We start from the raw sequence: 19,253 nt of genomic DNA, 5'->3' as shown, positions 1-19,253 counted from the left end.
TAATTTGATTTGATTGATTTAATTGCTGTTTTTCAGGCTGAGTATTCACTTTTGATTTCCATTTATTTATTTGTATTACATTTTGATTAACCTATTACTGTACATTGTATCTGAAGATTGTATCAGTAGATGTCACTAGGCTGACTTTGGCCATGTCTCGCGACCCAAAACTGACTGCAAAAATAACCTATAATAATATAGAAAATATATCATAAATTAATACTGAAACCAGATATAATCATTAAGGATGTTTATGCATGTACTATGTGTACTATGTAAACTCTCCATTTCCATTTTTCCAGCCATTCAGTTGCAAAAAAAAAGTTATTATTCAGTTGCAAAAAAAAAGTTATTATTGTTTTATAATTTGGGGACCCCCCAAAATAATTTGGCGACCCCCAGAGGGGTCCTGACCCACGTGTTGAGAACCCCTGCTCTACAGAACGATCTGTACGACCATCTGTTTGTCAGTCAAAGTGTTTCCGTGTTCTGAAAGCCCATTAAGAGGATTTTTAACATCAAAACGGTGTTAAGGATCAGAACTTTAAAGCACTTTGCAGCTCTTGGTGAACATCAAACTATTTCGGGCATGTCAATTTCTCAACTTTATGGGGTAGACTCAGTTTACTCAGTGTTTGTAGTGCTGCATTGAATTCCTGGTTCCAGAATACTGTTGAAATCATTAATCAGATGAAATCAGTAAATTGATTCAGATCCCACATGTTGAAGCTACGGTACACTACTAATTTACATATAAAATGTAGTGTCATTCCGAACCCAGGTAATCTTAAGTGTGTCAAAGCAAACCTGTTTGAACATGTCTTTAAGTTCTTCCATAGATGCACACTCCAAACTAAACGGTTTACCTACACTGTAATATGAGAGTAACTTGAGTCACAACCCTCCTCTCTGAGCAGTGAGAGAGGGTGACTTAACCCCTCTGCCCATTACAAAAAAAGACTCCTTATTTAAACATACTGTAAGACCCTGTGTCCACCAAGATGTTTTTTCCTGAGCGCAGCGCATGTTTTTAATTGTTTATAAGTACAACAGGAAAGTCTAGCAGCTTGGCCTTGTGCTTGCACGCAAGGAGCTTTCCTCTGCCTGCTGAGAGCTCAAATATTTTCAACACGGAAGCACTGTCAGGCGTTTTCAGCCGAGAAAAAAGCCCCAGTGAGTGGCAGTGACCCAGAAAAGCCTTAAGCCTTAATTGTTAATGTAAAAAAGAATCACTCAATGTAAAAGCCAAGGACCAAGAATCAAGAGAATCAATCAAAATATGTATCTGGACATCTACTGGCACTTAAAATACTTTTTACAGTAGGCCTACAGCACAAGAATGTTTTTGCAATAGCTCTGAAAGCTATAGTAAAATAACACAAAGATTATAATGCAGCAAGACCATTTCATCTAGGTATATGAGCACTGATAATATTAAGTCTAGAGATTGTAAAGGGATATAAACTCACAGTATATACTGTAGTACAGTATCCTGTATTTGCCTTGAGAAGGGTTCTACTGTAGTTCTTCATCCTACTTTTCTAACCACATTAACCCTGGTGCTCCTATTTTGGGCAATTATTCCAAAACGTATAGCAGATAACACACACGAATGCAATGCATCAATTGATTTGTTTTTCTATTTGTCATGTAACTAAAAAATCACACCCATGTGAACTGAGTGGTGCAAGGTCTTATAAAGTCTGATCAGCTATGTCAGTGACGTCACACACTAACCATAGCAACCATGCTCCTTTTTCTTGGTACAAACACGGTACACGGGTACAAAGCCAGTTGTTGGAGTGGTTTACACCACTCAAAAAATATGGCACTTTATGGCACACTGTGAAAATTGTGGGTGTCTTGCTTGAGTACACCTGCAAGGAAAGTAAAGGGAGGGGGGAAAGTGTTTTCCTCTCCTAATGTTTACAACCAACCAGTGGAATCAAACTGGAACCCTTCCAGATGTCTTCTATTTTAGACTAGACTGCTGCACCGCCATCTTAACTATCTGCAATCTTACTCCAAACCAAGACTTTGCTCAGACCAATCTCCCAAAAGAAAAAGAGAAGCCTGTTTGACTCCAACAGTGCTGCTTTAATCAAAGATGAAGCCCCGACAGTCACCTTGATCTAGCCTTTATCAGTGCTGTGGGTACACTATGCAGACCTTTATCAGTGCTGTGGGTACACTATGCAGACCTTTATCAGTGCTACGTGGGTACACTATGCAGACCTTGATCTAGCCTTTATCAGTGCTGTGGGTACACTATGCAGACCTTGATCTAGCCTTTATCAGTGCTGTGGGTACACTATGCAGACCTTTATCAGTGCTACGTGGGTACACTATGCAGACCTTGATCTAGCCTTTATCAGTGCTGTGGGTACACTATGCAGACCTTGATCTAGCCTTTATCAGTGCTGTGGGTACACTATGCAGACCTTGATCTAGCCTTTATCAGTGCTGTGGGTACACTATGCAGACCTTTATCAGTGCTGTGGGTACACTATGCAGACCTTGATCTAGCCTTTATCAGTACTGTGGGTACACTATGCAGACCTTGATCATAGCCTTTATCAGTGCTGTGGGTACACTATGCAGACCTTTATCAGTGCTGTGGGTACACTATGCAGACCTTTATCAGTGCTGTGGGTACACTATGCAGACCTTTATCAGTGTTGTGGGTACACTATGCAGACCTTGATCAGTGCTGTGGGTACACTATGCAGACCTTTATCAGTGCTGTGGGTACACTATGCAGACCTTGCCTCTGTAAAACACTTTCTCCCTAGAGGAGAGTGTAACCCTGCAGCTTTTCCATCAGAGCTTTATGTAATGAACACTATAGCCTTGCCATAATATCTGTCTTTATCAGTCGCTGTGTGAATTAAAAAGGAGATAATCTGACTTTCTTGGGCCATTTACCCTTTATCCTCTATTTAATGTCATTTTTGTATGAAAGCCACAAAAGCAGCATATATGTACCATTACGCAAATGCTCAATTAGGTGGATCCGTTTTGCCCTCTGATTTGCTGCATTTTGAAGATGATCATACAGTAGGTATGCTTATTTTATGTCCTTGAGTTATTTTGTTCACAGACAGTCTGTACAACTACTGTCCTGTGAACAAACGGCTCCTTTAAACTCTGAATCCTAAATCGCATCTTCTGTCATGGAATAGAGGAGATCACTTGAAACAAGGCTAGAACAACAGTGAAATCATCCGGTGTAACTAAGATTTGGTTGAAGTGAAGCCAGCTGAGCTGATTGCATAATGCTACTGCCCAGTGCCCACTGTCAGAAGGAATGCGCAATGCCCAAAGCTTTGATCGCTGAACACAACCCACTCAACACCAATTAATAATCAGATCACAGATGTTATGACTGCAGAAGTCATAACAGACCAATAATTAGTTGTCTTCGGACCAATAATGAAACTGTATGAACCAGAAACATCACAAACTAGAAAAAGTGCCCTTCTGGGCACAGGTCTCCACCAGGAGGATAGGACTGTGTGAGATGTTTGGCAAAATGTTTAGGATTAATATAAACATGTTTTTGAAGCATTTTGTTCCAAAAATGTGTTTTGCAAAAATCAACCTATACCATATATTCCTCAGCCTAGTAAGAAAATGTGTGAAAGATTTCACGTAAATTGCATGCTGCGTTCATGATTTGAGGCTTTTGTTCAAAACGGGGCAATCTTGCAAACTGTGAAAGCCAATTATAGCCAATTAGGATGGAATATGAAATATCGGACAGATCCGACTTGAGCACATGACCATAGAGATACTGTGTAACGATTTGTGAGATTTTTGGACAGAATCTGGAGGAGTAATATCAAAAAATGTGTTTTACAAAAGTCGGCCTCCTGGTGGCGCTATAAAAGGCAGATGCGGAAAATGCAGGTCAACGGTTTGTCCTTGGTCTGTAGGGAGTGTGCATGCAACGTTTCACGCAGATCAGTGCAGTTTTAGGTAAAAAATGTGAAAAGCTGCCTCATGGTGGCGCTATAACAGGCCGTTCTGGAAAATGTGGGGCAGAGGTTCATCGTTGGCATCCAGGGAGTGTGTGTGCAAAGTTTGGCATCGCCCAGGTTAACGGTGCCGGAGATTAGCTGGTAACGGACGGACGGAAGGACGGACGGACGGACGGACGGACGGACGGACGGACGGACACACACACGGACGGAGTGCAAAACATACTCTCTCCCCATGCCTTCGGCCTGGTGGAGACAATTCGGCATGGGGAGAGAGTATGTTTTGTTGGTACAATAATAAACACCAGGAGAATAATTTGAGCACAGATAGATTATTAGCACTAGACACACACAGTGCTATTGGTAATGTACAGTTTGTACATGGAAAGATGACAGACACAATGGCACAAGGAACCGGCAGCATCAGCGCCATGAGGATAACGATGATGCAGTGTGGCCACACAGCAGCACTGAATGGAAACACTCTTCACAGAGTGACACACTTTCAGCCCGAGTCTCTTCCTTCTCTCCATTCTTCTTGTTCTCCCTCCTTTTCCCTGATCCATGTGGAGTTCACTGATAGGATTGAAAAACTTAAAGACTGGCATCAAACATACTCGACCGGAGTCACAGGGGAGTTCAGTGAATTGAATATCTTGTCTTTGTGCTTAACGCTGCACCAGCTGTACTTATTATTATGATATACAGTCCTTCATATCACTATTTTCCACAGAATTGTCAGAGCTCCTTACCCTTACAGGAGTTATGGGGGTCGGCGTTGAATTAAAAAAAATAGTTTGAGAAGCACTGAACATGCTACAATGTACTTTTTACAGGTCTTCCTAAAAAGTCAATTGAAAGTTCAAACGGTTAAACAAAATCAAAGGGGGTTTCTCTTAACTAGACTACACCGGCTCCGAACAGGCGTTCATTTCCTCTCTCCGATCTCACCCGACGCCCTCTTCTGTGACGCAGGCAGGACCAGCCTCTTACATTAAATAACTCCAAAACACCTGCTATACTAGATGGCACCATTAAAGAACAACTTTGGTTTCATGTTTTAGGTTGTTATTAGAGAAAGTAAAAGATAAGATTTTTTTCATTTGCTGCTTTCTTTCGTTTTAAAGAACAAGGGCTGTATTTTGAGTGTACCAGGTCTTATTACTTAACTTAAGACCTGGAGGCGTGGCCAATGCTGTTTAGCTATTTTGAGTGGCCAAACAGCATTGGCCACGCCTCCAGGTCTTAAGTTAAGTAATAAGACCTGGTACTTAAGACACTCAAAATACAGCCCCAAGTGTCTAAATATGTCTTTTTTTGATGATTTCTTTATTATTTACATGTTCTATAATCCTACTAGATACAGGCAATACCAGTGTGTGAGATCGGGGAGGAAAAACCTAATCGCCTCGTTTCAAATAGTCAATCTACATCGACACGTTGTGAGTTTGTAGATTGGCTATTTTAACTATTCAAAAATGTTATAATAGTAAAAAATTACAAAGTAGTTTAGGGATATGGGGTTTAGCATGGACGAAAATAGAGCCCTATAGGTCTACATCACAGACTCCCTGTTTTATGTGCAGTCATGAGCCTAGAGATACTAGTGCAGTAAAACACTATCCAGACAAAATGGGAGATTTAGCTTTCTTCAGTTATGCTCTCAAATTATGGAGCACCCTATCTAAAGAAATAAGCAGGCTCTGTTGAAATCGCTTGAAAATTATTATCATTATTATTATATCATTATCATTATCATTATTACATTTATTATAATTATTATTGAGTGGATTGGCAGCTACTGTTTGTGCTAAAAATCCATGTGCTTTCCAAGCATCTTGAGCCATCTCCCCTTTCATTCCTGAACAATATGCCTGTATGTGTACGTAGCTATTTGGAGGGAAATTATGTGATTGTGGGCTTTCATATCGGCCGTATAGGAGCCAAAATGGTTTTCAGTATCCAGCCAAACCGTTACAGAGTAGAGGCCAGAACTCAGGCCCTTTGATTGAACCTCTGAGATACTGTTACCCATCGATCCTCCATTTGTCCTGGAGCATCAGAGTCTCATCACTTATTACCTTCCCTCTGGCTGATGCTGGTACACTAACAATGCAATATGGGAGGGCTTTGAGCTTCAAACAAGAGGTGACATCTTTGCACGCTTGTGGAAGTGATCCCCGAAAGCCACGGACCAGATTGTCTGTGGGTACTCCTCTCACTTTCTCACCGTCTTCCTGTCCCTACTATTATTCATTGATCATTACGTATAGTTTCAGTGTGTGAAGCCACCACAGGAGACTGCAGTGATGCTGAAGGAACCCGATAATTGGTGTGATGGTGGAATGGGTAGACGTTCACTATGTCAACATAACCCTTCAACAAACCATTACCACATCACTATGACAACATACCTCTTCCGACGCCTCGCTCACTTCACCATATATGTGACTCATTGTGACATCAGCATGTTAGCCAACATTATATATCTGCTGCTGTTCTGGATAACACATACATCAGAACGAAGCAGCAACATTTATTTTGTCCTCCGAAAAGTAACGAAACTATTTTCTACCAGCAGTCTTTTATGAATAATCAAAAGCAACAAAAGCCTACGCTAACCGGCCATCGTTTCAAAACGAGGAAAAGAGATGAAAAAGATAGATTTGACCCTACTCAGTTTCAAGAAAGTATCGTACAAGGCTTGAATCAAACTGGCCCTGATTTGGAAGCTGTTGCAAAGTTCCTTGATGCCTCTGGCGCCAAGCTCGACTACCGCCGCTATGCTGAAACACTCTTTGACATCCTGGTGGCCGGTGGGATGCTGGCTCCAGGTGGAACTCTGTCCGATGACATGACCCGGACCGAGTTCTGCCTCTTCACGGCACAAGAAGACCTAGAGACAATGCAAGCTTATGCTCAGGTTTTTAACAAATTGATCAGGCGTTACAAGTACCTGGAGAAGGGATTTGAAGAGGAGATAAAGAAGCTGCTTCTGTTTCTGAAGGGCTTCACAGAGTCTGAGCGCAACAAGCTGGCCATGCTGACCGGCATCCTGCTGGCCATTGGGAAGCTATCAGCCTCCATCCTCAACAGCCTGTTCAACGAAAACCTTGTCAAAGAGGGCGTCTCTGCAGCCTTTGCGGTGAAGTTGTTCAAGTCGTGGATCAATGAGAAGGACATCAACTCTGTGGCCGCCATGCTGCGTAAAGTAGGCATGGACAACAGGCTGATGGAACTGTTCCCGGCCAACAAGCGGAGCTGTGAGCACTTTTCCAAGTACTTCACGGACGCCGGCCTCAAGGAGCTGTCCGAATTCGCCCGCAATCAGCAGTTCATCGCTGAACGCAAAGAACTACAGCGAGATCTGCAGGGTCAGATCGCACGAGAAGACCCCCAGAAAGAGATCATCGCATACAGCAGAGAGGAAATGAAGAGGTCAAACATCTCGGAGCAGACGATGATCGGGATCCTCTGGGCCAGCGTGATGAACACTGTAGAGTATAACAAGAAGGAGGAGGTGGTCACAGAGCACGCCATCAAACAATTAAAGCAATACAGCCCTCTGCTGAAGGAGTTCACGTCCCAGCGTCTGTCTGAGGTCACTCTGCTGCAGAAGATCCAGGAGTATTGTTACGACAAGATCCACTTCATGAACTCTTTCCAGAAGATTATCGTCCTGCTCTACAAAGCCGACGTGTTGAGCGAGGAAGCCATCTTGAAGTGGTACGCAGACGGTACGCAGAACACGACGTCTAAAGGCAAGGTCGTCTTCCTCCAGCAGATGAAGACGTTTGTGGAGTGGCTGAAGAACGCAGAGGAAGAATCTGAATCTGATGAAGAGGAGGCTGACTGAATCCTGCCCCGTGACAACCTGGATCCTTATTCTCCTCCTTTTTAAATATATCAATTTGTATAAACACAGTAGCAGCAGGAGCCCTAGAATCCCCCTTCCTCGTAGTTTAAGAAAAAGGGCTTCAGCAGAACGTTGCCTCCTGATTGGTCAAACCACCCGCCAGCCAATCGGTGACAAACATCAGTCAGTTTGATACAAACTTTCCATGTGTTTAAACCTTTTGACAGCTGCTGCTTCCATCAGCATGGCTAATCAGATTGATTGGTTTAAAAATGTATTCATTCATATTGGAATATGCCTTCTCGCCATGTGACCTTAAAAAAAAAATCCAGATTTTTTTTTTCTTATTTGTCTTCCATGTTAGTGACGCTGTCACTCGCCAAAAAAACCCAAAACATTGGCAGTTTATGGGACGGGCGCCACTGTCGCAATATGGAGTATACCGGCCGATTATTTCACCAAGTCACGCGTATTGTTGTTTTTCCTCCAGGGTGGAACAAACACGGTATCACTAGTGGTCCCCTGGAGGTATGGGGTCGTAATCATGTCCTCCGAAGGTACAGCAGTCACTTTAGCCTACGGTATACTCCTATCCCTGGCAGCCATTCGCAGAAGCCTTGAGAGGAACTGAAAACCCTCAGAGATGGCCGGTAAGAACTATGGCCGACCATGCAGCATTACTAATGCTGCACCCTTCTGTGGTTCACATGTAGATCGGCTACTGAAGAAAGTCCCACATGAGCAGGTCATAATTATGTACAGAACCCAGGCGGACGCCACCTACAACCTTAGCAACCTTTCTGAGTGGCTACAAAAGGAGTCCCGTTGCCAACCAAGATGGGAGAGCACAGATCCAAACCCCCTCGATCACGCAGACCATTAGCACCTACCTACCCATGCTATATTCCATGGAGCGGACAGTATTGGTGACCATTTCGGACATCAAACGCCCCCTGTGCCTGCTCCACAAGTTAACCACCTAAGCCAGTGTGGAGATTCCAGGGTCCTAAACAAGCCTAAGTAATACCTTTTGAACAAAGGTGTTTAAATGCAAATCAGTGAAATCTGACAGTCGGAAAATGCTTTTTCTGTTTATTTAAAGGGACTAATTGCCCGACTCTATTTTACTCTGGTTGCCATACCCTAGTAGTCCAGCAGTCGAGGTGGACGGGTGGGAAATTTGGTATATAGTCTTTTTTTATTGGCCTAAAATATTGTCTATAATACATATATTCATGAATCCACTTGCTGACCGGCTGTCGGTATTGGGCAATGTTTTTTATAAGGGTTTCTTGTATTCCTTCCAAGTGCTACGTTCAACCGGGGAAACTCCCCCCTGTCTGGTGAAAAGAAGCGGCTTGGACTCCTCATGCATTGAAGGAAGCATGAGGTCAGTCCGTTGCTCTCCCCAGGTTGGCAGAGAGGGAGTGTAGTGCCCATGGGATTGATTACATTAGATAATTGACACTGGGTGAACAAATGGGTTACAAAAAAAATTAAAATTAAATAAAAAGCACTTTTACTGCCCTAAACAAACATTAAACACTTGAAATGCCAGGCGTTTCTACTGGCACCATTTTACCTGTGCCAGGCAAAAACTACAAAAAAACTACTGAAATATTAGCCGCATCATGGTGCGTCACTCTAAACGGTCCTAAACTAGCATGAACCACGCTAATATGCTAACCAGAGCAATGTGCAAGGTTTTTATTGACATCCTAAGATCATACTTCATCTCATATCACCTCATCTGAGCTTCAATTCGGAGATAAACGTCGCTAAAGATCGCGGCCATTATGGGACTCTATGGAGCGCGGATGATTATTCAACTTTTTTTGTTTTTCGTGTCCGTTCCAAGATGGATGGATGCCGGTTTTGAGGCGTCGGGTGCCGTATCCATAAGGCGTACAGTACAATATCACTCTTAAACGTTCAAATGTGGGATTGGTATTAAAGTGCTGGACGTTTATAAACGTGTTTAGACGTGTATGGCTTTAAATGTGTTTAAAAGTCCATAGATTATCATGCATGGCACATACATTTACACAAATACGTACATTTGTACACTCTTATAGGCTATAGGGAAGTTAAGTTAAGATAACCTACCTTACCGGGGCCAATGTTTTAGTAACACGTTATACTGTAAGTATACAGACGTCTCTGATGTTTATAACAAACCAAACCGTTTGAAAATCGGTTGAAAATTGAGCAAGTTATGGTTATTTAAAAAGTACATGCCCCATAGACACAATGTTATGCTGCACGGTGGCCGCCACGTAGCGACATCCAGAGCCATAGAGTAAGACAGAGTTACGACAACTCCATTCACTTCATGGGGCAAGGCTCTTCTACATAGACTTCTATTGAATGGGGATAACCGGAAGTTTACAGAATGCATTGGAGTCTATGGGCTCGAGTACATGAAACACGTGACCAGGCTGTTTTCTGCCCTTATGGCTCTGGCGACGTTGCTCTCCATTGGCCAGCAGCGCGGGTGAGCCATCTAGCCTTTCTTATACTGTATATATCTACGTATGGGCGGTAATATTGGTGAATAAAAATATGCAAGCACATTGAAGGTGGTGAAAGAAGCCTACAATAATGCCAGAGCACAGACCAATGTCGTGCGAGTGGCGTGGAGGCACGTGGAGTGCTGTCACGTTTGGAGATAGAAGTGGGAGCAGTGTTGTGTAGCGCAATGCTATGGAACATGGGGGCGTGGGAATAGCGTGAATGTATTTATGATCATTTAAAAAAGAATGACTTAATATTTAAAAAAAGAATGACTTACTAGGCTATGTCAAAAATAATTAGATACTTTCTCTAAATATTGAGACACTTTCTCCACAATGGTTAGAATCAATATGATGACTTAGTATCCCAAAAACTAAAAAGCTTGGTATCTAATCAGAAACATTATTAATTGGGTGTCTGTAGCTTAGTTGGTAAAGAGCCTGTCTATCAATCAGAATGTACCATTATACGTGTTGAAGTGTCCCTGAGCAATATGCTAAATGGCTCCCCCCGAGTTCTCATCATGACCATCATCTAAGCAGCCATCAGCAGCTGGGTGAAGCTAAATCTAATTATCCCCCTCGGGATTAATAAAGGTATACTATAGCTCTCCAACTTATTATTTGGAGAACATTTCTAATTATCTTTTTATTTCATCACATTGGTAGAAATAATTAGCCTGGTTTCTAGCCTGATTCGCTGTGTTCTGTGAGTTTGTTTTGTCACTTCGCTACTCAGTCTGGAAAGTCTCCCATCTCCAAGGTGGGCTGAACATGCCAAAACTGAAAATAGACCCGAGGCTTCTGATTGGTCTGTGGTGCGGGTTGGGACAAAAACACCAGTTTGACGTTGTATCAATTTGCACACTGCTGTTGCCCTGCAACGTACCCTTATCATTCACTAAACTCACCCCACACAGCCGTCAGTTTTGTACTACTGAATCTCACTTTTTACCGTAGGTTTTACTCTCGAGTCTCGAACTGGCGTTATTTTTTTCAACAGTGACAAAAGCATGGACAGAATGGCGCTGGCTGATGAAGTATCAGCAACAATGTGGCTACGTAACAGGTGAGGTTATGAAATATGAGTCAAACAGGAGACTGGCCAGACTGAGTAGCAAAGTGACAAAACAAATCACGGAACGCAGCGAATCAGGCTGGAAGCCAGGCTAGGAAATAATGCTTCCTTACACAATGGCTCCAAGGGAGCTGTTGTCACACAGTGCAATATTAGACAGGTCTCAGTGTAATTACAAAGAGTGGAACTTGACTAGATTCTCTTTAAAGCACTGAACAGAAACCCATTTTGCTTTTTTGGCAACTCAGTGGTATTGATCTCGCTTCAAGGCAGCTAGCTCACATACGGACGGACAGGCAGACAGACAAACAGTAGCAGTGAAACGGTGACAAAATGCATTTGCAGTATACCCCTCACCCCGCTGGTGAAGCGAAACTTTACTGCAGCCTGTGTGTCACAGACAGACTCACAGGGGTGAAAACATAATGCCCCCCCCAGGCGTGACGGCCTGGCGGAGATGGTAAAAGTTCTATAAGAACTTCTGGCATTTTTCATAACAAATATTCAGTGAATGACAGGGCTACAGTGTAGTACTCTGTACTCTACCTGTATAGCCCAAGGATAATTTAAGCCATATCATCTTACTCAATTGTTTCCCCCCTGTGATACGTGATACGTCTGGCAGCAAAATACCTGAGCTATTTACCTGCCTATTGTTAACGTGCACATGTGTGTACTTGGCACAGACTATTAAGCTGCCACTTTGTGTCACAGGAGTGAGAGAACACATTGCTGTAAATCCGGCAGCTACCATACATTATCTTGTATCATGAGAGGGGCCTGTCAAACAACAAAATTCCAAAGAGCATCAAGAAAAGCTTGAGAAGAAAATTAGAATGTATTTTTAAGCTTTTTTACATTGCACATCCCAGCAATAATGACATCATGACATCCACCCGTCAATCTGGTTCTGCACGAGTTGAGCAGTTTCTTCCACTAAAGGGGAGTTTTTCCTTAACCTGATTCCGCCAGATGGCGGCAGCAGTGAGTTCCTCCTCCTGCTCCCATCTGGTCTCTCTCGGGCAGAGACGATGCACTCCGATCAAATGCTGATCGGAGCGATATGCGGCCATACGCGGCCACTATAGAGGCGGGATCAACCCGAGACTGGTGACGTATTGTAACCGCGCCACAGCGCAAATGTAAACACAACCTACAGTTGGAGGCCATCGATATTGTCCTTTTCTTTTTGCTGAGGTTTGCGTGATCTGCGCAAAAGGACAGTTAACCCATTTTGTTATAAGTGGCGCGCTACGAGCTTGTAGGTCTGCTATTTTTGAAAAATCGTGAAAATATTTATTTCAGAAAACTGGAGGATTTAGAAGGATTTTTTTAAATTTTGAGGTCAGGCCTAAATGGGTCAAATGATAAGGGACAATATCGGTGGCACCCAACTGTAACAGGACTACAAGTTCTACAACTCGAAATTATTATGGAGATATCAGACTTTTGTCCCGCTGCTTCGGGTTCATCGTTGGAAACTTGTGAACTCAATACTGCCGCTGTTTCCAAATGCTCTGATCTTCCTCAAAGAGCTTACACCCATTATCAGAGTAGTGAGAGCAGCTGTTATCAGTTGGGGGTCTATAATGTGCAGTACTTGGAGGCCAGTATGTGAAGTCATGCAGTCAGATATCAGTACTTTGACATCACACATATCAAGAGACAGACATACAGACAGAGATACCTGGAATTATAGATTATGCTACAGGCACCAGAGGATGGTGCTATGCTGTACGTGCTATATGCTTACTACTGCATAGGTTGCAGTGTAGCCTACGTATGCATTTGCAGCTGTGATCATACAGTATATTCTACATGGTGGCCGTGTTACAAACTATCTCATCTATCTACAGTATCTAAAATATGTTTCTGAAAGCATTTGCAGAAACATATCACAAAACGGTGACTCGTAGCACTCGGCATACAGCAGAAATGGATTCAGCACATAATAATCATATAGAAACAGCACAAGTACTTTTCCTCAAGAATGCCATCAGGCATCACCTTTTTGGCATTTGGGGACCTGACTATTGATCCAAACATTGAAAACACAATTTCTTCTTTTTTATATACTAATCTATATTCTGATATTAAATAGATAATGCTATAGGCCTATCACACTACACTGTACCACCAATGAATAGCAACTAACCTAAACTCCAACAATGGCAGCAGGATCTTTTTATTTTTTTTGGGCTAACACCATAATATTGAAGAGAGAGACAACCTGCACAGTGGTAAGTGCTCTTCACTTGACAGGTGACAGGGCTGAGGTGCGTTGTTAAGTACCACTCTGCTTACCTCAACAGCAGCCTTTGCACGTTCAAACTCCTCCTCAAGGGAATGGTTCCTGGATAGAAGTGCATTGCCGCTGCCCCATCGCTGCTCCTTAGTCAGGCGACCCTGGTATGCAAGCATACAGTGCACACACACACACACACACACACACACACACACACACACACACACACACACACACACACACACACACACACACACACACACACACACACACAACAATAGAAAAATTACACACACAAACGCATGTGGTACATACAGTACATGCACACATAAAAATAAAATTAAATGTAGAAACTCAAATAACACAAATATCAAATAATGGTACATCATAATACGGGACGTATAGGCTAACACGCTCACAAAGGCGCACGGCCACACGTACAGTACACACAGCCAGAGGGGGAGGCGGGAGAGTGTGCAGGGTCAGCCGTCTCTCTCGGCTGTCCCAGCGGAGAGAGAAGTGAATATCCCTGCCTTGGCAAAGCCTCTGACATGCTTAGGAAGGCCAGCAGAATAACCAGCGTCAGCATCATTAATGGCTGCTTTATACTTACTCGTACGACTGTGTCCCGTGCCGGAAATAGACGATCTACGAGCTGACAATGCATCCCAAACTCCCATCACTCCACATATTGTGAGCTTGTAGATCGTCTATTTTTGGTATGGTACACGACACGTTCGTATGAAGGAGTATAATATAGCACCGCCCCCTTCCTCCCACCCCCTTGATGTACAGTAAGCACCATGCTATACTCATTCAGCATCTCTCCATTGCTCATTAACCCCTCCTGTCCTGTGACCCCAGCAGCTTCGGCTTTCATTCAGAACATTGCATGCCTCTTTTTGTTTTGACATTTGCACATGCAACATCATTCTCGGGTGGCCTCTGTTTCAAAAATCGGACACGAATCCTTGTTTTGCTGTTTAAAGGAATGTGATGCAATGACCCTAATAATAGTGTTTTTTTCCCCCATGTACATGCATGCTAAAGGTACAGTGTACACAGAGAAAGAAACAGCACATTTAGTGGGTCAATTTGGCCCACTCTCCATTCTTGACTCTGAGTTGAATTAGAATGCAGTATTCATACTTAAGAATGATTTTGAATGGTTTGATAACCTTTTACACCTGGATGGAGCACGTTATGAGATTTACTGTAAGTGGTGCCATCTATAGCCCAGGGCTCACCTACGTATCTACGTAATACAATGACTGAGGAATTTAATTAAGCCCCTGCTCCATGCAGGTGGTAGCTATTCTGTATAGCTATGACTTTCCTCAGCCGCGGCTGATGACTAATCTGTTCTGTGACTCATTCAGGCTGTACAGTACCTCCTTATCCGCTAGCACTTCCTCCTTCCCTGTATCATGTTTTGATAGATGCTAGTTATACTATGCACATATGTGCTGGTTAATTGTACACATAATATTTTCTAGGCTGTTTGCTCACAAATGCTAAGAATTTTATTTAGATGTTTTAGCCAGAAGTAAGTTGGATGGCCTAGTTATCACTTGAATTGTTTTTTTTGCACATGATTTAGTTGACCATTTACAGTGGGTAGTTGACTAGGGTTCATGCCATAGCCATTTACTCCAATCTGGCATGAGTCTTAAATTGCCCTGGATAAGAGAGTCTAAATGCCTAAATTGTAAAAATTTTAATTGTCTTTGAGAACTTTGTGTCAAACTGGCCATTACCCTATACATGTAATGATAACATTACAATTACAAAATATGTGAGATTTAATTGAAGTTGGGTTATTACTGTACTAAAGGTCACAGAACAATTAGCCTCCCTTCACTATGCAGTGAAATGAGATTAAGAAAGGAAATATTACTGTAAAATAATGTTCTTGTCCTTCCTACAATCCCAAGTTGTGTTGTAATCATACAACACAATGAGGAAATCTCCGAAATAATTTCAACCAATACTTTTGTTGAGAAGGAGGCCGAAACCAACGTTTCGATAAGATAGTCTTCCTCAGGATTTTAGCAAGACTATCATGTCATTGGTCATTGGTTTCCTGAATTTGTTTAATACATTTTTGCATCGTGGGTAAGAATTGTGTGGCCTCTCCTTCTCAACATTATCATTTTCTGTATACTGAAACACAAACAAAATTACTACAAAATTAAAACACATGAACAAAAAACAAAGAAAACCTAAAGGTACAGGTAAAGTGTCCACTACTTGAGTGGTTGCCACATCTTGAAAAAGCCTTTGTAATGATCATGTAGGATGTTAAGTTTCTCTAAGGGAAGTATCCTCAACATCCTTTTTAGTATTTGGCTGTTATGTAGCGCTATATTGGATCACTCCAATATATATATTTTTTAATGTTTTTTTTTGTGGCTTTCGCCTTTATTTTATATTTTTTATGGAGGGACAGACAGTAGGCTGACAGGAAATGGGGAGAGAGATGGGGGGGTGACATGCAGTAAAGGCCGTCGGGATCGGGAGTCGAACCCGCGGCACACTGCCAGACTGGATTACCAGGCAAGGTGCCTGGACCACTGGGCCACGGCCCAGGCCGATCACTCCAATATATGATAGTTCCTCCGCTAGGCGGAGCCACTATCATATATTGGAGTGATCCAATCACTCACATAACTGTGGTTACCTACGTAACCTTCGTTATAATTTAATTTGTCATGTGCAGGTTTTAGTAAAGCTATAGTGAAATGTCATTTAGGAAGCACACTCAACATTTATAGATGGTGCTGCTAGTTTGGACCAGGAGGAAACTATTCAGATAATAGGCTATAGCTTCACTGCTTTTAGTTTACAGTTTACAGTATTTCACTGCTGTTAGTAAGTAAGCCATTACTATACAGAACATAATGTGTTCATGTTAATATTTCAATGTATGTATAATTGTATATTATTTATATTTCTCCTTTATTATTGGTTAGTATTTTATACAACCACATACAGTTAAAATACAGTTTTTATAATTGGTTGTTTCTACCATATGTTCTTACCGACACCCCGCGGTGATCTCCACCTAAAAGTAATTGGCGTGCAGTTCCATCATCCATCCATTTAACACCCCTTTGTGTGTGTTTGCACCACTGCCAAGTCTACGAAACTGAAGCTGCTGTCAACAGTATCGCTGTCAGTGCACTACTATGGACCTCCCATGCAAAACAAATTCTGTGTTTGTTTGCCAATAACTATGCCCCCTTGTTGGACAGACAGCCATCTTTAATCCCAAATCTATTATTCAGAGGAACACTGAAAAGGTGATGTATGGTTATCTAGCTCAGTGAGATCCAGACTAATGGTCCCAGAGTAAGGCCTACTGAATAATTAACGATTAATCTAATACTGGCGTCTGGGAACAGGACCTACACAGAGACCGTCAACGCTGAAGGAAAGCGCTTAACATTTGGACCTTGTAGCACCACAGAAGAACAGTTTCAATGCAGACATGTTGGCTCAGGATTTCCCCTAAAAGGTGCCTTAGGGCATCCACAAAAGCTGCCCCGAACAGTATCTTGGAAAAAACTTTTTCGATCAGATTTTATTATAATGGTGATGCTATTTTCCCGGTGCAAATGCGTAGGTCTTTCGGTAGAACAGTAAAGGATGCATACGGAGGCTTACATGTCTTCCACTAATATACTGCCTGTTGAGCTGAAATGGAAGAATGTGATGTGTTAGAACAAAAATGGCGTTAAATGTTAGAGCAAAAATCTTAGAGTATATATGAATAGAGACGGCACCCGAGTTCTCCTCCCATCCACTTGCATTAAGTTGCTCAAAAGCGCATGAGGCGATTTCACTGTGCATTCTGGGTAGGAACAGAGTGCATTCTGGGATGGATTGGGCCCAAACACATGAACGTGCTGCCGCTGACTATCATTGCAGGCATTCAGCGTTCACGTGTCATCGTGAACGTGCACAATGATAGTCAACGGACCAGCGCGTTCATGTGTTTGGGCCCACGCTGCAATATCAAATTCGGCCACTATGTCCATTTCGCCTCAGGGTTTCACCCGGGTGCCGTCTCTATTCATATATACTCTAAGGCAAAAATGAGTTAAATGATCACACAATGGAGTGACTTTATATGAGCTTTAATATAATACTGGGAGGTTGGCATCCATCCACAAAAAAATTATGTGTTGTGACCATGGCAGACATAACTAGACATTTATGTTTTCATAAGAGCTTAAACACAAGTCAGAACAATCTGCTTTGGATCCTTCTAAAGTACAGAGGGATTTTGATTTGACTACTTTGAATATTTATTTACAGTAATGCTGAGTCCTGGTTTTACTTACTTGAGATGCCAGGGCAGCCTCTCCCTCCACTTTGGTATGTGTTGCCGAGGAGTTCTTGTTTGGTGTCTCTGATTGCGTTTTACAGTCTATGGACCTAATGGAATGGAAAACAAAACAGTAGAACAAAGGTTTCAGTGGTGTTATTATTACATGCTTACAGCACAGCTATCACAACATTTAAGGCAGTGAAATGTTTGTGCTGTACTTGGAGTTCCCTCAACATTGTGGAATTAGTAGATACCATACATGTACTATAGTTCCTATGGCATGTTTTGTAAAATAAATAAATAGGCTCCCCCCTAATTTTGAAGGTGTCAGGTGTAGCATTCGTGGTGTCCTCTATAGGTCTAAGTTTTTATATTTTAGTGACATTTACCTTTTCAGCATTTACCAAAGAAACAAATGGAGGAAACAAGCAGACTATTCCTCAACTTCAGAAGGCAAAGAAAAATAATTAGAACTGAAAAAGTGCTCCTTGGAGCACAGGTCTCGGCCAGGTCAGGTAGGTTATTGTGGCCTCCTGGTGGATAATAATAGGCCAATGTGAAAAGGGTGCCATTTCTCCCTAGGCCTTAAATTGAGGCATTTTGTTCCAAAACTTTGTTTTGCCACAATCAACCTGCTGGTGGCGCTATAACAGGGGGTGCAAAACAGTCTTTCAACATGCCTTTGGCCTGGTGGAGCCGGAGACAAAAAGGTGGCTGCGCTATAGTTATGATTGCTATATATGCCTATATATGGGCATATTGTCGATCCAAAAGACGTCACAATGGGCACCACACTCCTCAGCAATACCTACCATAGAAATTCATTAGAAGAATTTTTAGACGATTGCCGTTTCTCCAACTTCCATTTTCTGCTGCCACTTCTCTCACGGTGGGGGGTCAGCTCCTCCCATTTATCCAAAGATGCGATGTTGACTGGAGGCAATAGTAACCACTGGTCAAATTCAATCATTGATCAGATATCGGTTCTGGAGTAAAAATCAATAATCACAAAAGTATCAAAAGAAACATATTTGTTAATAACCACGCGTCATCAATAGGGGGGGAAAGACAGGTTCCCTCTAAGTTCAGAATCGGTATAAGCTAGAATCAAATGATTGTGGGTGACAATCTATCAGGAAGTGATTAAGATAAAAGTAATTATTATATGTTGTCCCCCTATTACAAAATAGAGAAAAAAATGACATGATTTGTTGTTGAGACGCCAATAACATTCAATGTATCACCCTC

General features: G+C 42.2%; 2 protein-coding genes across 2 annotated transcripts in view; one reads left to right on the top strand and one right to left on the bottom strand.

Moving 5' to 3' along the window:
• The window catches only part of pex5la (peroxisomal biogenesis factor 5-like a), a gene marked incomplete at both ends in the record, with an annotated part of 143,379 nt that overhangs the window by 21,499 nt on the left and 102,627 nt on the right, over positions 1 to 19,253 (bottom strand). Inside the window, 4 exons of the mRNA XM_079507094.1 lie at positions 13,732 to 13,833; positions 17,339 to 17,368; positions 18,019 to 18,112; positions 18,818 to 18,938. Coding sequence (XP_079363220.1) covers positions 13,732 to 13,833; positions 17,339 to 17,368; positions 18,019 to 18,112; positions 18,818 to 18,938 — 347 coding nt within the window. The remainder of the gene's footprint in view (positions 1 to 13,731; positions 13,834 to 17,338; positions 17,369 to 18,018; positions 18,113 to 18,817; positions 18,939 to 19,253) is intronic.
• LOC306927385 (eIF5-mimic protein 2-A-like) lies at positions 6,568 to 7,851 on the top strand (the record flags this gene model as incomplete). The annotated part of the gene is made up of 1 exon (XM_079507097.1): positions 6,568 to 7,851. One exon carries the CDS (start codon positions 6,568 to 6,570, stop codon positions 7,834 to 7,836), a length of 1,269 nt encoding a protein of 422 aa, XP_079363223.1. The 3' UTR covers positions 7,837 to 7,851.

This window comes from Electrona antarctica (genome assembly GCF_951216825.1).
Source record: "Electrona antarctica genome assembly, chromosome: 7".
Taxonomy (NCBI): Eukaryota; Metazoa; Chordata; class Actinopteri; order Myctophiformes; family Myctophidae; genus Electrona; species Electrona antarctica.
The sequence above is the reverse complement of the archived record's forward strand: the minus strand, read 5'-3'. Positions and strand labels throughout refer to the sequence as shown.